This window comes from Sus scrofa, chromosome 2 (genome assembly GCF_054392235.1).
Source record: "Sus scrofa isolate SSC_HxYL_T2T_F1_AM1 chromosome 2, Sscrofa_HxYL_maternal_Yorkshire_Landrace_v2.0, whole genome shotgun sequence".
Lineage (NCBI taxonomy): Eukaryota > Metazoa > Chordata > Mammalia > Artiodactyla > Suidae > Sus > Sus scrofa.
Genome location: NC_139384.1, coordinates 153,705,077 through 153,724,865, shown reverse-complemented (window position 1 = coordinate 153,724,865; position 19,789 = coordinate 153,705,077). Strand labels below are relative to the sequence as shown.

General features: G+C 52.8%; 2 protein-coding genes across 5 annotated transcripts in view; both read left to right on the top strand.

Moving 5' to 3' along the window:
- The first annotated feature begins 32 nt into the window (after positions 1-32).
- On the top strand, positions 33-14,272 carry HDAC3 (histone deacetylase 3). Of its 3 annotated transcripts, none has more exons than XR_014836174.1 (15): positions 33-146; positions 255-337; positions 1,637-1,779; positions 4,878-4,959; positions 5,091-5,147; positions 5,260-5,315; positions 5,645-5,778; positions 6,293-6,373; positions 6,695-6,793; positions 6,945-7,009; positions 8,446-8,535; positions 8,659-8,717; positions 8,967-9,046; positions 9,358-9,515; positions 13,624-14,272. XR_014836174.1 is itself a non-coding variant. In XM_085009047.1 (15 exons), exons 2-15 carry the CDS (start codon positions 269-271, stop codon positions 13,691-13,693), a joined length of 1,218 nt encoding a protein of 405 aa, XP_084865173.1. In that variant the 5' UTR covers positions 33-159; positions 255-268; the 3' UTR covers positions 13,694-14,272.
- A 2,045-nt stretch (positions 14,273-16,317) lies between these two features.
- DIAPH1 (diaphanous related formin 1) overlaps positions 16,318-19,789 on the top strand; it is a 111,720-nt gene continuing 108,248 nt past the window's right edge. Inside the window, exon 1 of one of the 2 annotated variants that reach the window (XM_085009006.1) lies at positions 16,318-16,583. In XM_085009006.1, the coding sequence (XP_084865132.1) occupies positions 16,467-16,583 (117 nt within the window). In that variant the 5' untranslated portion in view covers positions 16,318-16,466. 2 annotated transcript variants of the gene reach the window in all.

Genomic DNA, 19,789 nt, shown 5'->3' with positions numbered 1-19,789 from the left:
CTGGCTGCGTGCTTACGCAGCACGCACGACCGGGGGTGGGGCTGGCGGCCAGGCTGGCGGCGGAGGCGCGGGGCCTGGTCCCGCTGGCACCATGGCCAAGACTGTGGCCTATTTCTACGACCCCGACGTGGGCAACTTCCACTACGGTGAGGGAACAAGGTTGTATGCGAGGGGTTTCGGAACGCGGAGGTTTCCAGGGCGGGGCTACAGCTCCAGGGATGGGAACTGACCCACTCTCTTTTCCCACCCCCCAGGGGCTGGGCACCCTATGAAGCCCCATCGCTTGGCCTTGACCCATAGTCTGGTCCTGCACTACGGTCTTTATAAGAAGATGATCGTGAGTCTCGCGGCTTCTGCTGGGGATGGAGGGTGGGGGCGAGCTGCGGCCCTAGGGATAGGTAGGCTGGCTGCCCTGAACGCCCCAAGAGCGACCCACCTCCAGCGTGGGGAGGGCGGGATAGAAGAAACCAGGAGGACCCCCGTATGCAGAGTATTGGTGGGTGCATCCATGAGCTTAATGGGAGTTCCTTTTTCACTTTAGGTCGGCCAGCCTTTGACCTCAAGTAGACAGGTCATGGCCTAGAGTTGGGGTGGAGTGGGGCTGGTTTGAATACAGAAAGTGTTTCCCTCGCCAGCATCTTAGAGCAGTTTTGTGGCCTCAGCAAAGGGAAAGGGGCTGGATCACTGTATCTGAATGTGAGATTTACCCCCACTGGCACCCCTTTTCCTCTGCCACACCTCTCTCCACCTCCAAGGGGCTAGAGGACTCTGCAGCCTGTGTGTAAGTGTGTATGTGTGTGGGGGGGACCGTAGGAGATGTCCTGGGTATTCTCTTTTCAACCTGGAATCCCCCCCCCAGTTCTACTAATCACTACCCATCCCTCCATCGCCAGGATATGCACATGCTCTCTGTCCCCAGCTTGGAAGTTATAGATGTGATATGTGATTATAACATGTCGCCTTGGCTCTTATGCCACTGCAAGGGGAATTAGTCAACAGTGTGAATGAGTGCCCACCGGGCTGAGGCACTGACAAGTGATTTGGCCATAGAGGAGGCCGAGGTGATGTTGGTGCGTGAATCTCAGACTCACTTGAAACTGTTTGCCAGTTTGTGCCCTTTTCTGGGAGAGAAAAACATTTTGTTTGGTTTCTAAAGAAGCGTGTGAGTCCCTCAAAAGATAGTAAATCTCTGGCTTAGCACCTGGGCATCTGTTTTTAGTTAGAGGGTTGTTATGTGTTCCATATTATTTGACTCCAAAATTAAGAACTCAGAGGAGAGAGAGGACAGAATCAGAGCTCTGGGGGGATGACTATGAAGAGAATCAGGAGTAAGAGATCCAGGGATCAGGGCAGGTTGAACGGGGTTACGGTTCGAGAAGGTAGGAAAGGCTGGGCTGGAGGTTGGAGGAAAAAGGCGAGCCCCGTGGTCTTTAGGGGGCTTGATCATTATAAACGACCGGGCTAATCAGTCTTTCTTCCTCATCGAACTTTGTCTCATAGAATAACAAGGATTCAGGGGCGAGGGGACTGCTGTGTGTGGTTTTGGATGGTCCCCAGGGCTGGGTTCGGGGTGGGGGTCTCAGCCCAACCAGTGGGACTGACCCTGCCCGGGTTCTCCTTGTGTTTCCATCCCGAGGTCTTCAAGCCGTACCAGGCCTCCCAGCATGACATGTGCCGCTTCCACTCTGAGGACTACATTGACTTCCTGCAGAGAGTCAGTCCCACCAACATGCAAGGCTTCACCAAAAGCCTGAATGCCTTCAACGTGGGCGATGACTGGTGAGGGGGGACTGGGACCTTTGGTGCCAGGCATTTCAGCGAGAATACTCGAGTGGGGCCTTGTGGCTGCAGTGGGAAGATGTGAACGCGCCAGGGGAGAGGATACTTGTCAGTGAATTGTCGTTTACTCATTTGTTTATTCAACAAATATTTATTGGTCATTCGCCCTGGGCCAGGCCCGGTGCTAAGTGCTGGGGATGCAGTGGTAAACAGCAACGGCAACACAGTTTCAATATTGCACTTGTGCCGACCCAACAGGCTATGAGGGTTTAAACACAGGATAACCATCTAGCCTGGGCGTGGGCTGCTCACTGGAGGCTTCCTAGAAAAAGTCATAAAGGTTGAGCTGAGATCGGAAGGAAGCAGGAGGTAATTAAGCGAATGGTAGCTGGGAGGATGGAGGGTAAGGGGAGGAAGGTCGAGGGCAGTCGGGACAATGTGCGAAGGGCCTGGGGTATGACAGAGTGTGACTCATTTGAGGAACAGAAAAAAAGCCACCCGCAGAATCCGAAGAGCGATCTGAATTGAGGCTGAAGAGAGAGGCAGGGCCTGTAACAAATAAACGGCCTCGGAGTTCCTGCTGTGGTCCAGTGGGGTAAAGATCCAGCGTTGCTGCAGCAGTGGCACAGGTTGCAGCTGTGGCTTGGATTTGATCCCTGGCCCAGGAACTTCCACATGCTGCAGGTGCAGCCAAAGTAAATAAATAAATAAATGGCCCAACTGTGACTTGGGGTTTTTATGTCTAGAGTAGAGGGAGGTCATCAAAGTGCTTTAAGAAGCAGGAGCATGATTGGACAGGACCTTTTGTCATATGGTTTACGTTGGGCTTAGATCATACGAAGTAGACTCAGAGGTTGGCCCTGTGGGAAGAGAGCGGATAACGAAGAGAAGTCTTCCTCCTTGCTTATGTTCTCGTCTTCATCCACGAAAATACACTGACCACAATAGCTACCACTGACTCAGTCCATTTTTAAACTTATTAGGGAAAACATTGCTGAAAGTAGAAGGTACAGTGACCCCCCACATACCCGTCACCCAGCCGTGACACTCACACCAAGTGCTAATCTTACGTCATCTGTATCCTCTCACCTTAGATTCTTTTGAAGCAGATCCCAGATGTCACAGCCTTTTATCTATAAGTACACTCTTTTTCTTTCCTTTTGTTTTGAGGGCTGCTCCCTCGGCATATGGAGGTTCCCAGGCTGGGGGGTCAAATCGGAGCTACAGCTGCCGACCTATACCACAACCACAGCAACGCAGGATCCAAGACGCATTTGCGACCTACACCACCGCTCACGGCAACACGGGATCCTTAACCCACTGATCGAGGCCAGGGATCGAACCTGCAACCTCATGGTTACTAGTCGGGTTGTTACCACTGAGCCACAACGGGAACTCCAACTCTATATTTTCAAATGATACTCTTTTTAAAAATGCACACACTCCTGAAAAGTTAACAGTAAGTCCTTAGTATCATCATATATGCAATCAGTATTTAAATCTCTCCAATTGTCTGGTAACTTTTTTTTTTCTTTTTTGCAGTTGATTTATTTAAATTAGGATTTAAAGAAGGTCCACATGTGTGTTTGATTGCTGTCTCTTAAGGCTTTTAACCTGTAATGTTTCCTTCTCTCCTTTGAATTTATTTCTGGAAGAAACCAGCCTGTTGATCGTGTGGTTTCCTACACCAGCTGCGGTTGATGGAGCACCTGCTCTGCTCCGCCGAGGCTTACTGGCCCCTCCACCAAATACTCACGCCAACTCTTAGGTGTCATAGCCCTTATCCCGATGGGAGGCATAAGTACAGAAACCGAAACTTGAGGACATTTAAGTAACTTGGCCTGAGTCACATAACTGATCAGTGCATTCAGAGCCTTGTTTCTTATTTTTATTTTTACGTTTTTGTGGGGGTTTTTTGCACTTTAGGGCTGCACCTGAGGCATGTGGAAGTTCCCAGGCTAGGGGTAGATTCAGAGCTACAGCTGCCGGCCTGGGCCACAGCCGCAGCCACAGCCACGTGGGATCCAAGCTGCACCTGCAACCTACACCACAGTTCATGGCAATGTCGGATCCCTGACCCACTGAGCGAGGCCAGGAATCAAACCTGAGTCCTCACAGATACTAGTCGGATTCGTTTCTGCTGCCTCACGGTGGAAACTCCAAACCTGAGGGTTTTTTTGCTTTGTTATTTCCTTTTTTGGCAGCACCTAAGGCATATGGAAGCTGCCAGGCTAGGAAGGGGTCGAATCAGAGCTGCAGCCGCCGATCTAAGCCACAGCAACGCCAGATCTAAGCCACATGTGCAACATATGCGGCAGGTTGCAGCAGTGCTGGATCCTTAACCCACTGAGTGAGGCCAGGGCTCAAACCTGCATCCTCAAGGAGACTGTGTTGGGTTCTTCGCCCACTGAGCCACAGCAGGAACCCACAGAGCCTCGGTTTTTAACCATTACACCAGTCCGGTTCCCTGAGGAATCCTACCAAAGAAGCAGCCTGGGCTGCAGGGTAGAAGCCAGCTGCTTAGGCTGGCACCGAGCGCCCTCTCAGCCTTGTCCCCGCACCCCTGTTGTGCAGGGTTTCCTCCTGGAATACCCTTGCTCCCCCTTTGAGCCTCTCCGAGGCCTTCCCGGCCTTCACACCACCAGGAGGCTTCACGCCACCAAACCTTCCGTAACGGTACCAGCAGCAGAGGCCTGTCCTCCCCACACTGAGCTGCTCCCTGGGTTGTTCGGTCACATGCTGCCTTGGGAGGTATCGCAGTTTTTTTGCGTTCGCCGCTGCCCTTTCTGAGTTCACTATAGGTCTGGGAAGGCAGCGTCGGCCCTCAGGCGTCTGCTGGGGCCCTGAAGGGCCCTCGGCGCAGTTAGGGGCGCATTGCCCCTGGGATTCTCTGTGTCCCAACCAGTGCCTCACCCGAGGCTTGGTACATGCTTTGGCTCCAAATATTTGTTGAATAAAGTGGCAGATGATGCAGGTTTCTGGGGCGGGGGGAGAGGGTCATGGAAGGAGGGGGCTCAGAGGGTCTGAGGGTGCGGAGAGGGGTGTGGAAACGGAGGGGACAGGGGTTGACCGGCTCCGGCGCTCTTTTCTTCCCGTAGCCCAGTGTTTCCGGGGCTCTTTGAGTTCTGCTCCCGTTACACAGGCGCATCTCTGCAAGGAGCAACGCAGCTGAACAACAAGGTGACCGTAGACCTGAGTCCTGTTCCCTGCTTCCTCTGGGTCCCCGAGTCCGAGGCCTCCACCCTGACCCTGAGCTCCCCACTTTGGGGGTGGGCAGGCGAAGGACCGTGAGCTGGGCGTTTGTCTTGCAGATCTGTGACATTGCCATTAACTGGGCTGGTGGCCTGCACCATGCCAAGAAGTTTGAGGTGAGTGAGGAGGCGGTGGGGTGGACGGTGGCCGCCCTCGGGCAGGAGGACAGCGGGGGCAGCTGGCTGCAGAAATCGGCCCTCTCTTTGTAAGACCACCGTCTCACCGTAGGCTTCCGGCTTCTGCTACGTCAACGACATTGTGATTGGCATCCTGGAGCTGCTCAAGTACGTGGCCTGGGAGGACATGCGGGACCTGGGGGACCCTGGCCCTGCCCTCCCGCCGTTTGGGTGCTTTTCTCAGGCTGCCTCCTCTGGGCTCCGCTGCAGTGTCCCCGCGGCCTGCTCACTTTGCAGCCTTCCGGGCACCTCCCTCTCCCGCCCTTGCCCGCAGGCTGGAGCCCAGGGTGGCCCGTGGGGAACGGTGGTGTTAGGTTCCAGGGGACTTGGGCCCAAGCGGGCTCTTGGTCATTCCAGACGCTGGGGCGGGCGGGGGGGGGGGGGGGCTGGGGTCCGCCTCTGCCTCCGCCTCTGCCTCCCACCGGCCTTGCCCGCAGGTACCACCCCCGCGTGCTCTACATTGACATTGACATCCACCACGGGGACGGGGTTCAGGAGGCCTTCTACCTCACCGACCGGGTCATGACAGTGTCCTTCCACAAATACGGGAACTACTTCTTCCCCGGCACAGGTACGGGGGCGGGAGGGCCCGGCGCCTTCCTGCTCCTCAGCTCTCGCCAGGACCCGCTTCCCGTCGGCCCCCACGTCTCCGCTCAGACAGCCCCTCCGCGGAGGAAGCAGCCTGCTCACCCCAGTGAAAGCAGTCAGCTTCCCCGTTACTCTGTCGCTGGTCCCTCTGCCTGTTTCTTTCAGAGCGCTCTCCGCTCAGGCAGTTGATCGCGAGGTTTTGGTTTGTTGAGCCTCTCCCTCCTCATCGTGCCCCCCTCCGAGCCGTGGGCACCTCCTTCCTCACTCCTCTTTCGGTCTGCATCCTCAGTGCCTGGGTCACAGCTTGCTCAGAGCAGGGCCTCCCAAAGTGTTTGTTGAACGCACGCCAGCTGCAGGAGGCTCAGGGAGTCGAGGGAGTGCCTGGTGGAAGTTCCTAGGTGGGGTGAGGGGCCCTCAGAGGGCAGGTCGGGCTGGAGGCAGCTGGCCCTGCAGGCCTCCTGGGCACCGCTGCCACCCCGACCCCCGCTTCCCTGCAGGTGACATGTATGAAGTCGGAGCCGAGAGCGGCCGCTACTACTGCCTCAATGTGCCCCTGCGGGATGGCATCGATGACCAGAGTACGTAGGAAAGTCCTCTCCCGGCCCTCTAGGCCGTCTTTCTCTCCTTGAGTTAACCTCTTCTGCCTGGTATTGTCTGCTGTTGGGCCAGGTGTCCTTAGGATGAGGGGCCTTCAGAGGGACCATGAACTCCCGGAAATTGGGTGCAGCGTAATGTGTGTATGTGCATTTTTCTGGGAAAAGGGTCATTAGCTGCCCTCAGTTGCTCCAGAAGTTCATCGGAGCCTCCCAGAAGTGGAGAAGCCGAGGTTCCTGGGCTACACGCTCTCTGAAGCCCCTTTTCCTCTTGTTCCCTGTCTCCCCATCCCCTTGGGGTGCCAGGCGCCCATCTTTGGCCCTCTCCCAGGTTACAAGCACCTTTTCCAGCCAGTCATCAACCAGGTGGTGGACTTCTACCAACCCACGTGCATTGTGCTCCAGGTGAGTCTATCCGTGCTGCCCCCTGGCCTTGAGGACAGAGAGCAGGCAGGCGGGAGTCCCCAGGCTGCTGGGGGATGGGCGGAGGGCCTCTGTGACATTCTGAGCCCGCATCTCACTGCAGCCCCCTGCGGTTTGCTTTTGCTTTTCGCAGTGCGGAGCCGACTCCCTGGGCTGTGATCGATTGGGCTGCTTCAACCTCAGCATTCGAGGTCACGGGTGAGACCTGCCCTCCTGCCCCTCCCCCCAGGTCTTCAAATGGCTCTGGGCCTCAACACATGGAATGGGGGTAGTTGGGGCATAGGCTTCACTGCCTCTTGGGACTCAAAATATATCTACACATTGTGCTTTGAACTAGAAAGGTGACCTTGAGCAGTGTTCCCCCGCTGGCCATTCAGCCACGGTAGCTCTTTCTTAAGTACCTGTTGCGCTCCAGGCCTTGCACCAGGAGATGGGGATGCAGGGGGGAAACTCCCGTGGAGTTCACGGTTGAGCGTAGGAAGCTGGCAACAAACACGCAAGCAGACAGAACAGCTAGATCGTTATACAGTCTCGAAGGAAGAAGGAAGCGAAGACCCGGGATAACCGTGGAGAACCTACTTTGTTTAGATAGTGCGGTTTGGAAAGAGTTTTCTGAGGAGTGGACATCTGAGCTGAGACCTGGACGCCCAAAGGGGTGAGCAGAGAGGGCTCTGTCCTGAGCAGTGAGACGAGCCCACGCAGAGGTCTGAGCCAGGGAAGGGCCGGTGCAGCGGAGGAGGTGAGGGAAGACCAGTGGGCAGGCACAGGGCGCGCACGCTGGAGGCGGTCTGACCTGAGGTCCGACAGGCCGGCCTCGGTGGGGTTGTGCAGAGCGTTTAGACCCTGGGAGGGGTCTGGATTATATTTCAGACATGATGAGAAACTGTCGAAAGGTTTTAAGCAGAGAAGTGGTACGGTCCAGCGTGTGCTTTTTTTTATTTATTATTTTTTATTTTTTTTAACATTGCAATAGGGATTTCTTCTTTTATATATTCTGTATACATTTGTAACAAGATTTGAAGACATAAAGGATTCAGTACTTTTCAGAACTTTTCCTCCAGATTTTAAGTATTGTCAAAGATCATTTGACTCAATCTTAGTTATTATTTCAAAACAAGAGAACCAACCCGCCTCCAACCTTTTTGGTCAGTCAGCTCGTGTTTTAAAGCGACTGCTCTGACTGCTGCATGGAGAAAGGTTTGGGGTGGGCGCACAGGAGTGGGCGTGGGAAGGCCACTTAGGAAGCTGGCGGTGTGGTCTAGGCAGGAGGCTGAGCTGGAGGACGTGGCAGTGGAGAGAAGTAGGTGATTTGAGATGTATTTCGGTGGCGGAACTGCCAGCACGGGCTGGCGCGTTGGTGAGAACAGTCGACTACCACATGGGGTGCCTGGGTGGGTGTTGAGCCAGGCAGAGGTGGGAGGGTGCGCTCTTTGAACATTTGTATTGAGACACAACCTCTGTGTAAAGTGTATAATCAAGCGCACATGTCTCGGGGGTAGAGTTCCGTGGTTTTCAGTCCCTAGCTCAGGATACAGCGTTTCTAGTGTCCTGTGCCCTTTGCAGTCAGTGTCTAGAAGCAAACCCGTGGGCTTTTGGGAACTCCCCCCACCCATCCCTCTGGTTCCTTTGAACAGCGAGTGCGTCGAATACGTCAAGAGCTTCAACATCCCTCTGCTGGTGCTCGGGGGCGGCGGCTACACGGTCCGGAACGTCGCCCGCTGCTGGTGAGCACGGCCCCGATTTTCCTCCTCCCCCTTGTCCGGTGTGAGCAGGGGGCTTCCCGAGGGATGGGCAGGTGGGGCCCTCAGCCCCCTGGCTCAGCCGGCCCTGCCCTGGTGGTGTTTCAGGACGTATGAGACATCACTGCTGGTGGAAGAGGCCATAAGCGAGGAGCTCCCCTATAGTGGTAAGGACACCCCATGATGCCCCCGCACCAGGAAGGCCATTCTTGCAAGACCCCAGAATGGCCTGGTCTGAAAGCAGGTGGGAAATTGGACTTTCTCAGAGCTCTGCAGACTAAACACCTGAGCCCAGAGCAGAGCTCGGGTAGCTATTTCGTAAGGGTTTTGGATACGAAGGAAAGAGACTGGGAAGTCTCGGGAACCTGTCTCTGTCTGAGCCCTAATGTCTCCTCCTGATCCCCTTTCCCCCCAAGAATACTTTGAGTACTTTGCCCCGGACTTCACGCTCCATCCAGACGTCAGCACCCGCATTGAGAATCAGAACTCACGCCAGGTCAGCAGCTTGGAGAAGCCGAGCAGCCCGGGTGGTGGGGGGCGCCAGGAGTCATCCCGGGGGTGGGAAGTCAGAAAATCCAGAGCGGAGAGGAAGGTTCTCGGCCATCCTTCCGCTGTTAGCAGCTGGGCAGCAGCTTGGGTTAAAGTGAAGGCAGAGTTGGGAGGAGGGGCAGTTACCAGCCGGGGACGCGAACTCAGACGCGACATGGGATTGAAACTCTGGACATGACGGGCGAAAGGCAGCTAGAAGCGTGGATGTCCTGCGAGTCCCCGGGAGCTGCTCACTGACTCTTCCTCATCCCCAACCAGTATCTGGACCAGATCCGCCAGACAATCTTTGAAAACCTGAAGATGCTGAACCACGCACCCAGCGTCCAGATTCACGATGTGCCCGCAGACCTCCTGACCTACGACAGGACTGACGAGGCCGACGCCGAGGAGAGGGGCCCCGAGGAGAATTACAGCAGGTCTGAGGGCAGGGACCCGACAGCAAGCTTTCCGGGAAGGTTAAGAGGGAAAAAGTCAGTCAGAGGGTCAATTGTCCCTGGCTTATTACCTCCTGTGGTGTGTGGCAATCCCACACTTTTTTTTTTTTGCTGTTTTTAACAACGTAACACATGTTTATTGGAAAAATTTTAAACAGCACCAAAACATGTTCAGTTTGCTTTCACACAATCCCAGACTCACTTCACAAAGAAACCAATGTTAATAGTTCAGTTTGCATCTTTTTTTTTTTTTTTGCCACATTTGCATCATGTGGAAGTTCCCAGGACAGGGATCGAACCTGCACCATGGCAGTGACCCAGGCCTGCGCAGTGACAACACTGGATCCTTAACCCACTGCACCACAATATTCCTTTTCTCTTTTTTCTTTTTTTTTGCATTTTAGGGCCGCACTTGTGGCACAAGGAGGTTCCCAGGCTAGGGGTTGAATCGGAGCTGTAGTTGGCAGCCTATGCCACAGCCATAGCAACGCAGGGTCTGAGCCGTGTCTGCGACCTTCACCACAGCTCACGGCACCGCCGGATCCTTGATCCAGTGAGCAAGGCCAGGGATCGAACCCGAAACTTCATGGTTCCTCGTCGGATTCATTAACCATTGTGCCACCATGGGAACTCCTGGATTTTTTTCTACAGAATACATTTATACTATTCAACATGCACATAGAAGCACAAACATGCATATACACTTGTTTTTAGAGTTATGCGGTGTTTCTTTTCTTTCCTTTTCCTTCCCTTTCTTTCCGAGGGCCTCACCTGTGGCATATGGAAGTTCCCAGCAATGCGGGATCTGAGCCACGTCTGCAAACTACATCATAGCCCATAACCCACTAAGCGAGGCCAGGGATCGAACCCACATCCTCACGGATGCTAGTCGGATTCGTTTCCGCTGCACCACAACAGGAACTCCCTATGAGGTATTTTTTTTAAAATACAACTTGTGTATTTTTTAAAATACAAGTAGGATCATTCTATATATGTTGTTCTACAACTTGTGACTTTTTTTTTTATGAAACAAGGTATCTTTCTTTATCAATATATATATGAATCTACTTCATTGTTTTTGTTTTTGTTTCTGTCTTGTCTTTTTAGGGCCGCACCTGTGGCATATGAAGGCTCCCAGGCTAGGGGTCTAATCGGAGCTGTAGCTGCCGGTCTATGCCAGAGCCACAGCAACACCAGCTCCAAGCCGTGTCTGCAAACTACACCACAGCTCACAGCAACGCTGGATCCTTAACCCACTGAGCGAGGCCAGGGATTGAACCCCCAACCTCATGGTTCCTAGTCGGATTCGTTTCCACTGCGCCACGACAGGAACTCCTTCATTGTTTTATCAGCTGTCTAATATTCCTTTGTGTGGCTGTAGTGTAGTTTAACCAAGTACCAGTGATTGGCATTTACATTATTTCCCATTTTTTCACTATTGCAGTGAGCATGGCCGTGAACCCCTTACGTGTACATCTTTGCGTACTTGTCTGTGTGGGAGGGATTCCTGGAATTGTTGCCTCAAGGTCAAAGGCTGCATGCACTAAAAATTTTTTATATTTGTTGACAAATTGCCTTCCAAAACGTCTCTAACCCTTTATTTTCTTGCCTGCACTTTCCTCGTTCCTCCACGTTCTAGGCTGGACAGGTTACTGCCTGTATACAGCTCTTCAAAAGCCCTTTGATTTTTTTTCTCTCTGTTAATTTTTTCAAGGGTGATGATTGTGTTGCGATTATTATTTTTTTCAGTGTCTGTCTTTCTGAGATAAATACTAAAATACTTAGAGATGTAATAAATTATGGGGGGGGGGGAGAAAAGACTAGAATAGAATTAAAACAACACCCAAATGAGCATTTCTGAAAAGTGATGGTAAGAGCCAATAGAAACCAGAAGTGCAGAAACAGATGCCCTGAGTAGAGAACAAATTTCCTTACGTGCTGGGGGGGTAAGCCCACCTGGTCCTGCTCCCATGCCCAGTTAGAGGCTTAAGCTGGCTCTGCTGCAGTCTACTGGGCTTCTCAGTCCCTTCCAGAATCTGCTCTCTGCTGGAGAAAGCATCTTTCTGCTAGACCTGGGCTTTTCTGCTTAGACCCTCGGGGCCCTGCAGCCCTCCCCTCCAGGCGCACCCCTCAGCTCCTCTCCCAGTTGGGGACGTATCTAAGCATTGGCCTCAGGGATCCTTTTTGACTCTCATTCCTTCTCAGGGGCTTGACATCTGGAAATTTACTTATTTATTTATTTATTTTTGGTCTTTTTAGGGCCATACCCACGGCATATGGAGGTTCCCAGGCTAGGGGTCTAATTGGAGTTGTAGCTGCCTGCCTATGCCACAGCCCCAGCAACGCCAGATCCCCGACCCAGTGAGCGAGGCCAGGGATCGAACCCCAGTCCTCATGAATACTAGTGGGATTCATTTTTGCTGCACCACAATGGGAACTCCCTGAGTTTGTTTGTTTGTTTTTTCATCTGTAGTTCCAGGCTGGTATCTGGGTCTCGTCTCTGCACTGTGCACAGTCCTCTCTTAACAGCCAGCAGAAGCCTCGAGCCTCTTCCTGTCCTAAGCCCTGGTCACTGTCAGATTACCCACTGAGCTCCTTTTCTTTGCTACCTGGAGCTCCATTTGCGGAATCGTACTGAGAGTTACCACTTTTTGTGGGTTTGCTAAGCAGAGGAGTGAGTGCTTTATATTAAAGTACATGTCGTTGTGTCCTCATTCTCTTGCCATCAGACAACCCTAAGAGGTTGTATCCTCCTTAAATTACCAGAAGAGGAGGTTACATAACTGACTTAACAGAGGTCCCACAGCTAGTCAGGTAAATATCAGGGCTGAGATGCAAAGCTGAGTCTCTGAGCCTCACCTTATAACCCTGGTGCCCTTAGAGGTCCCTCAGACTTTGCTTTCCAGGCAGAGGGGGCCTTTCCTGACTTGGGTCCCCAGCTTCTCTTTGATGCCTTTCTCCCTTCTTTCTCGCTTACCAGCTGTGGGCAAGATAATTCCATTATTAGTCATTCCCGTTCTCCCAGAGGGCAGTTTTCCACACGCACGAGAACGGCGTTGAGTACTCATTGGGCCTTGCATTGCTTTCACGCTCCTTTGCTCTCTAGAGGTTTATTGGATGCCATGCCTCTGTTTAAAGCGCTTCTTTCCATTGCACTTAGAAGAAAAGCCAAGTTTCCTTTGTTTTTTTTTTTGGTCTTTTTGCCATTTTCTAGGGCCACACCCATGGCATATGGAGGTTCCCAGGCTAAGGGGTGGAATCGGAGCTGTAGCCATCAGGCTACACACCACAGCCACAGCAATGCAGAATCCGAGCCGCGTCTGCAACCTACACCACAGCTCACAGCAACGCCGGGTCCTTAACCCACTGAGCAAGGCAAGGGATCGAACCCACAGCCTCATGGTTCCTAGTCGGATTCATGAACCGCTGAGCCACGACGGGAACTCCTAAAGCCACGTTTCTGATGGTGGCTTTCTAAGGACTTGCGTGCTGGCCCTTCCCACGTGCCGGGTCTCCTCTCTGAGGCCCCTCCGCCCTCCACACGTCTGACCGTCCCGACCCCCTTCTCTTGCTGGAACCCGTCCGGCTCCGTCGGCCTTCGAACTTCTGTACTGGTGTCCTCACGGGTTGGACCGCCCTTCCTGGGCGGCTCCTTCGCAGGGGAAGGTCCTCCCTTCTTCCTCCAGCCTTTCCTGACAATCCTGCCTGAGGTTTTCCCCTCGTCCTCCCGACACTCCCAGCCACGTGCTTTCCCCCACCTGAAATGACCGTGGTTATGTTTTTACTTTGTTACTTATCGTCAGCCTCGTTTATTGGAGGGGTTTTTGAGGCTAGGCAGCCATTCTGTCTGGCTTGCTCTCTGCTCTCTGGCTATGGCAGTGCCTGGCACAGAGTGCTCTCTCAGCAGGTGTTTATGGATGCATGAATGGGCGTGTGAATCCTGACTGGTCGCTACCAGCAGGAGGAGAGGCGCGGTTCCCCGACAGCAGGGGGCCTGGGAAGTGGCTCCAGAGAGGGTGCCTGTGGGGGAGAAGATGGGAATTGGAGAGTGGGAGCCTGACCTCTCTTCCTGTCTTTCCTTGCTTTGTAGGCCGGAGGCGCCCAATGAGTTCTATGACGGAGACCATGACAATGACAAGGAAAGCGATGTGGAAATTTAAGACTGACTGGGCTTGCCGTGTCCCCAGGAATTTCTTTTTTCCTCTTAGTTGGGTGGGAGGGAAAAGGTGTGACTCCCCTACCCCTGGTCTGGTTACTTTCAGGGCAGTTACCAACACCGGGGGAGGCTTTGGAGACCACCTCTGGTTCTTGAACCAGCTGTTCCCTTTCTTCTCCCTCTCAAGGCTAGACCACGGTACCTGTTAGGGATCGGATGGGGATAAGGATAGACGTCTCTAGGACCTCTCGGGCCGTGGGCCCTAGAGGCCAGTCCCAGCCCTTCTGGCTTCCTCATTCCTTCTCTGCTTCCCTCCAACCCAGAGACTTTGGGGATGAAGGAATAGGCAGCAGTACGGTTGCTTCTGACGTCCACCTCCCCAGGCTTCTCCTACTGCAAGCCTTGCTTCCAGGTGAAGAGTAAGGGATTTTAGGGAGCCCTGGCCCCCTAATACTTTAACCCAGATAATGGGAAGTGTGACTTGGAAAGGGGGGAGGATATGAAAATGTCCTGCTCTAACTTTTGGCTTTATGTCCATTTTACCACTGTTTTTATCCAATAAACCGAGTTGGTATTTTTTGTACCTTTTGCCTTCTGGGAATGTTTTTTTATTTTTTGGCTTTTTTGCATTTTCTAGAGCCGCTCCTGAGGCATAGGGAGGTTCCCAGGCTAGGGGTCTAATCGGAGCTGTAGCCACCGGCCTACGCCAGAGCCACAGCAGTGCGGGATCTGAGCCGCGTCTGCAACCTACACCACAGCTCACGGCAGCGCCAGATCCTTAACCCAATGAGCAAGGCCAGGGATCGAACCTGCAACCTCATGGTTCCTAGTCGGATTCGTAAACCACTGCACCACGACGGGAACTCCGTGGGAATGTTCTTAATTCTTGCTAGCTGTCTGTGCACGAAGAGCGAGGAGATGGGTTAATATGTATATAATAAAAATCATGGTAAACATTCATTCTGCACGTACGTTACCTTAGGACATGTGTATATTATTCCATGTGGATGATCTTCCTTGTATGTGGAGGGTTAACAGAGCATTCTAGTCAAGAGTTAGACAAACCTGGGCAGAGCAGTCACTTGAGGAGGAGTCGATTCAGGTGTTGGACGCTAGGTGTTGGGAATGGTGATGCTGATTGCTGAACGAGCACTGAGAGGAAACATGCCAGGTCCTGAGCCTGCTGTAAGCAGTTGCTCATTATCTTCATTGTCTTTGTGAAAAATGATGCCAAATACTGTGGTAGCCACAAACACGGACTCTTCCCTGGAGGCGTTTCCAGTCCAGCAGGGAGTGAGATAAATGCTGTGGTAGGTGTAGACGGGGGGACAAGAAAGAAGAGTCATAGTTGGATCACTTCGGCCATGCTTTGATTCTGTCTGTTTCTCAACATTTTCGCTTAGAAAGTAGCTTTTGAACTCTTTTGGACAAATTGAGTTCAAGGTGTGGGCCGGACAGCTCTATGCAACTCTCCATCAAGCAATTAGAAAGTGAAGGAGAGATGAAGGTCAGATTTAGGAGCCAGCCAGCTTGACAGCGTCCCTGTAACACGCCAGACCCTAGACTGAGCACCGGGGGCTTCCTAGCGAGTGAGTCACTGACTCTGCCCTCCTGGAACATACAGTTGAAATCTCGCCAATTGTGGGCAAGATAAGTCAGTCCAGACTTTGAGGGCCCACTGGGTGCCACCTGCTTTTCACTTAGGGGACAGATGTAGCTGGGACAATAGATGAAATTAATGAGGGAGGAACGAAGCTAGTAGGGCAAAGAACAAGCTTGGGGAACACCTGTTCTTTTTCCTCAGGTTTGGTTTATGTCCGTAGGGAATCCTGGCTGGACATAGATTGGCAGTCAAACTAAACTGGTTTTAATTTTTTTTTTAATCACTTAATTATGTGTCCTAGGGCAAGTCACTTAAACTGTGAGCGTCCAAATTTCCTACCTTTACAATGGTATGCCTAGTGGAATCTATCACGTGGCATAGTGAGGATTCAGCAAGAAAATAAGGGCAGCGTTTTTGCATAGCATCTGGCCTGGCACAAGTACGTGGTAAATGGCTGGCTATTGTTAAGGCTCAGGCACACGAGGCAATAACCAGTGTCTCCAGATTAGACACACAGAAAGTAGCAGGCCTGAGATTTAGAACTAGGTGATCTACCTCCACAGCTAGCTGAGTTCAGTCTAGCACTGGCCCCGGACATAGCTTTCAGTAGATGGTGGCTGTGGCTTTTTTTCACGTGCTCCATGGCTATTGCACAGGTTAAAACTGGATTATCTTAGAAAGCCTGGCAATACATTTTCTGCCGAGATAACAGTCTCTCTTTTGCGATTTTTGGTTCAGAGAATCACATTTTGGTCTGGTGTGTGAGAGGGTCCAGGCTTTACAGCCACGTGGGCACTGTGTGTGGGAGCAGGGAGGCCTGCGCCTCTCCAACCGCCAGGGGGCGCCGACACGGAGAGCGACACCGCCTCCTCACCACCCCCCCACGTGGGTCCGAATGGTTAGGCCCGCCGGGCAGGTAGTGCGCTTCCGCGGCCTCCCCCCCCACTTCCTCCGTTGGTAGGGGCTGCGGGTCCGGGCGGAAGTGGGGCAGGCGGGCGGGAGCGAGGCGTCGCCGTTGTATATTCATGAGGCGCGCGCAGCCCGGCATGCTAATGAGGCGGGGCGCGGCGGCGGGCTGAGGAGCTGCTGGGCGGCGGCGGCGGCGGCGGCGGGCTTGGAGCTGCGGGGCGGGAGCGGCGTAGGCGCGGGGTCAGGAGCCAGCGCGAACCTGGACATGGAGCCGCCCGGTGGGGGTCTGGGGCCCGGCCGCGGGACCCGGGACAAGAAGAAGGGCCGCAGCCCGGACGAGCTGCCTTCGGCAGGCGGCGACGGCGGCAAATCCAAGAAATTTGTGAGTGTCCCTCCCACCTGGTTCCCTCAGCCTGGCCCCGTAACCGCCCTCCGGAGCCCGGAGACCCTCGCTGCCGGCCCCAGGGGCGCACGCCGGTCCCTAGGGAGCCGCCCCCGCGTCTCCCTTCCTGGTTTTGCTGGGTCCTGGGCTCCGCAGCCCGACCTCCCACCGCGCCGGGACGTCGGGGAGCCCCGGAGTCCCCCCCTCGGCTGCTGTCCCGGCCACCTCGGGGCTCCCTTCACCCCCGACCCCCCGCCAAGCCCGCACGCTCTGCCCTCCGCCCCCACGGCCCCGGCCGCCCTCGGCCCCATCTCTCCCCTCGGAGCCCACTTCCTTTCTTCTTCCTCTTGTTACCCGAACACGCCTTCTCTACCTCGATGCGCTGTGCTTGTCTGGGTCCATTTTCTCTTATTACCCTCCCCCCCTCCCTTTTGGTATTCTCTTTATTTGCGTCTCCAAAGGTCACTTCCTTCCCCAAGATTGATCTCTTTCACCTGCTAACTTTCCTCCCGCCCAGTCCCCTCTCTGGGCCCTTAGCCCAGTGTCACCTGATAATCCTTCCTCTCTGGAATGTTACCTGACTTGGGCCCTCCCTTCCCTCCTCCCTGGACGTCCGGCCTTGTGCTCGCAGGAGTGGGTACCTGCCCAGTTCCTCTGGTCACTGGGCATAACCTTCGTTGGCTTCCCGTATCGCCCTGCCCTGAGAATCTGTCCCTTTGCCCTCTTGCTGACCACTTTTCAGGGGGTTAGAACTTCTGAATAAGCCCTTCTTGACTTGGGATGGTGACACATCTCCCCCAAGGGGAGGAAGTCAGACTTAAAAGGCCGAGAAGCTTGTGAGGATCTAATTGAATTGCCGAGTCTGCGTTACCCCTGATAACCCGCCTGGGCTCTTCCGCCACCTCCTGTGCCCCAAGGCCCCTTCACGTCCCTTTTCCTACTCGTAGAAGAGTGTAGTTTTCCTTAGGTGCCACTTACTTCCAGTCTGAAAGAGTGTTGATATTCAGGTAACACTGCCATGTTTCATTAGCTTTGCACACCCTGAAGCTTCTTTTTCCCTCGTCTCTCCAGGGAGGTTTTGTTGGCTTTTTACTGTAGAAGCTTTGAAAGTTATGGGGCGCTGTCCATGAGAGGGGGAAGTTTGGGATCTTCATAACCATTTGCTAGTTGAAACTGGAGTTATGTAGTCCGCTCTCTCCAGTAATTACGCCCCCACCCCAGTAGCTCTGCTAACCCAGTGGTTTCTCACTTTTTCCTCTTTTCTCCTATTCCCCCCCCCCCCCCGCGCGCCTTAGCATTCTGACCCAACTCCACAAGTTTTGGGGAAAAAAACTGATAAAAAGTGATGGAAACAGGAAAAAAATATTGTTTTGGGACCTAGAGGGTTGAGATGTGGGGAGTATTAAACAGAATTAAAATAGTGACTCATCTCTTCCTACCTATTTCTAGCAAGACAGGTGCTTCTGGACTGTCCTTTCCAGGGCCTGTAGGCTGTCAGTCACTGCCTGTTTTTATCTGGCAAATGCCCTCCCCTTATCCTCCCCGATCCCTCCCTAGACATGCAGGTTTAATAGTAGGGACAGCCTTTCCCCCACGGTGACCAAAACAACATTCCCCTTGGTTTCTTTAGGGCAAGAATGACCCTTTAGTTAGTTAGGGAGCTTTCCTTCTAAGCCTTAGGTTCAGAGCCCATATTCCTTCTCTTTCTGTATCATTTTGTTTTGCTTTTGTTTCCATGGGTACAGTGTGACCTTCCTCACCCGATTCCAGCTATTCTTGCTGATTTATAGTGACCGCCGTGACGTGTAGATGTTTTTCAAGTTCTTAATAGAATGTCATATGCGCTTTTGTTTTATCTACCCCTTACCTTGTTTCACAAATTTGAGAATTGTGCTGAGTGCAGGGGGCTGAGCGGTGAGAGACCTGAAGATACTCAGCTTCTTTTCACCTGCTTTTTGGAATGTCCACGGACTCTTGTGTATGCTGAGTGGATTTGGCTCAGAGTTGTTGGTATTTGCTTTGGAGAGGGTGGAGCTGAACCAAGTTCTCTTTTTTTTTTTTTTTTTTCCTCTCTGAGGTGTTGATCTTAACTCTTAACCTGCTGAATTTTAAAAAATAAGCAAGCAAGTAACACGTACAGCTTGTGAGGAGAACGGCACTCCTGGCCAGGGGCTTGGAAAGTTGCCGGCAGAGGGGTGCTGCTTAACCCCTTTATATTCCTCCCCAAGGCTTCAGGATGCTCTTTCTCATTGCTCTTTATGTAAGAACTCTGCGGAAACGAGAGCCTAGGAGGAGCACTGCAATCCACTTCTCTTTGTGTCTGGGTATGTACATGCGGGTGGGTGGAGTGGGCGAGATTGCTGGTTTGCTTTTGTTATACCCCTGGCTTAGTTTTCTTGAACTACCAGGCTGAACTGAACGTGAACGCAGAGCTGTTTCACCTCCTCTACCTTTTCTAGGACGCGCGTCCTCGGGAACCCCATGAAGATGTGCTTTATCAAACTGCCCTGCTTTGGACTTAGGGTGCCTGAAGGTTATTTGCATCTGAGGGTCTACTAATCCCTTTAGCTTCTACTTACCTTCCCAAGCTTAGGCAGATTCTAAGTACAGATGAGCTGATGAGAACACAGAGCTCACAAATGACCTGAGATCTGCTCTTACCTCTGCGGCATCTTGTGTGGAAAGGACACAAGGCGTCTGAGTTTAAAAAATGATTGGGTTCATCTTTTGAAAACAAGTGGTTGTTCAAGATGCGAACGTGTGTGGCGAAGCCAGGCTGCCTGGTGGTCCATTCCCCCCTTCGGTTCTTCGTGAGTCTGTCCCCTCCTGGGCCACCAGCATATCCCTGTCCAGTTCCTTTCAGAGGCCTCAAGACGAAGGAACAGAAACATTCCAAGTGAACAGAGTGTTTTCTGACTTTTCAGCAGTGGTGAACGTGGGTGTCAGACTGATTTCCAGGAAGTTCGGAGGCTGCACAGTCTTCCTGCATTTTATGGACTCCATCCATGCCTTCTCATACAATCCAGGATTGATATATTTTCACAAAGTCTCTTGCCTCCCGATTCAACTAGGGATGTAACTTTGTAGACCATGAATATTAGTGTGGCATTTGAGACAGCAGAAGATAACGTAACTTTAAAAAAAATTTTGTTTTTTACTCAATGAATTTATTACCTTTATAGTTGTACAGTGATCATCACAATCCA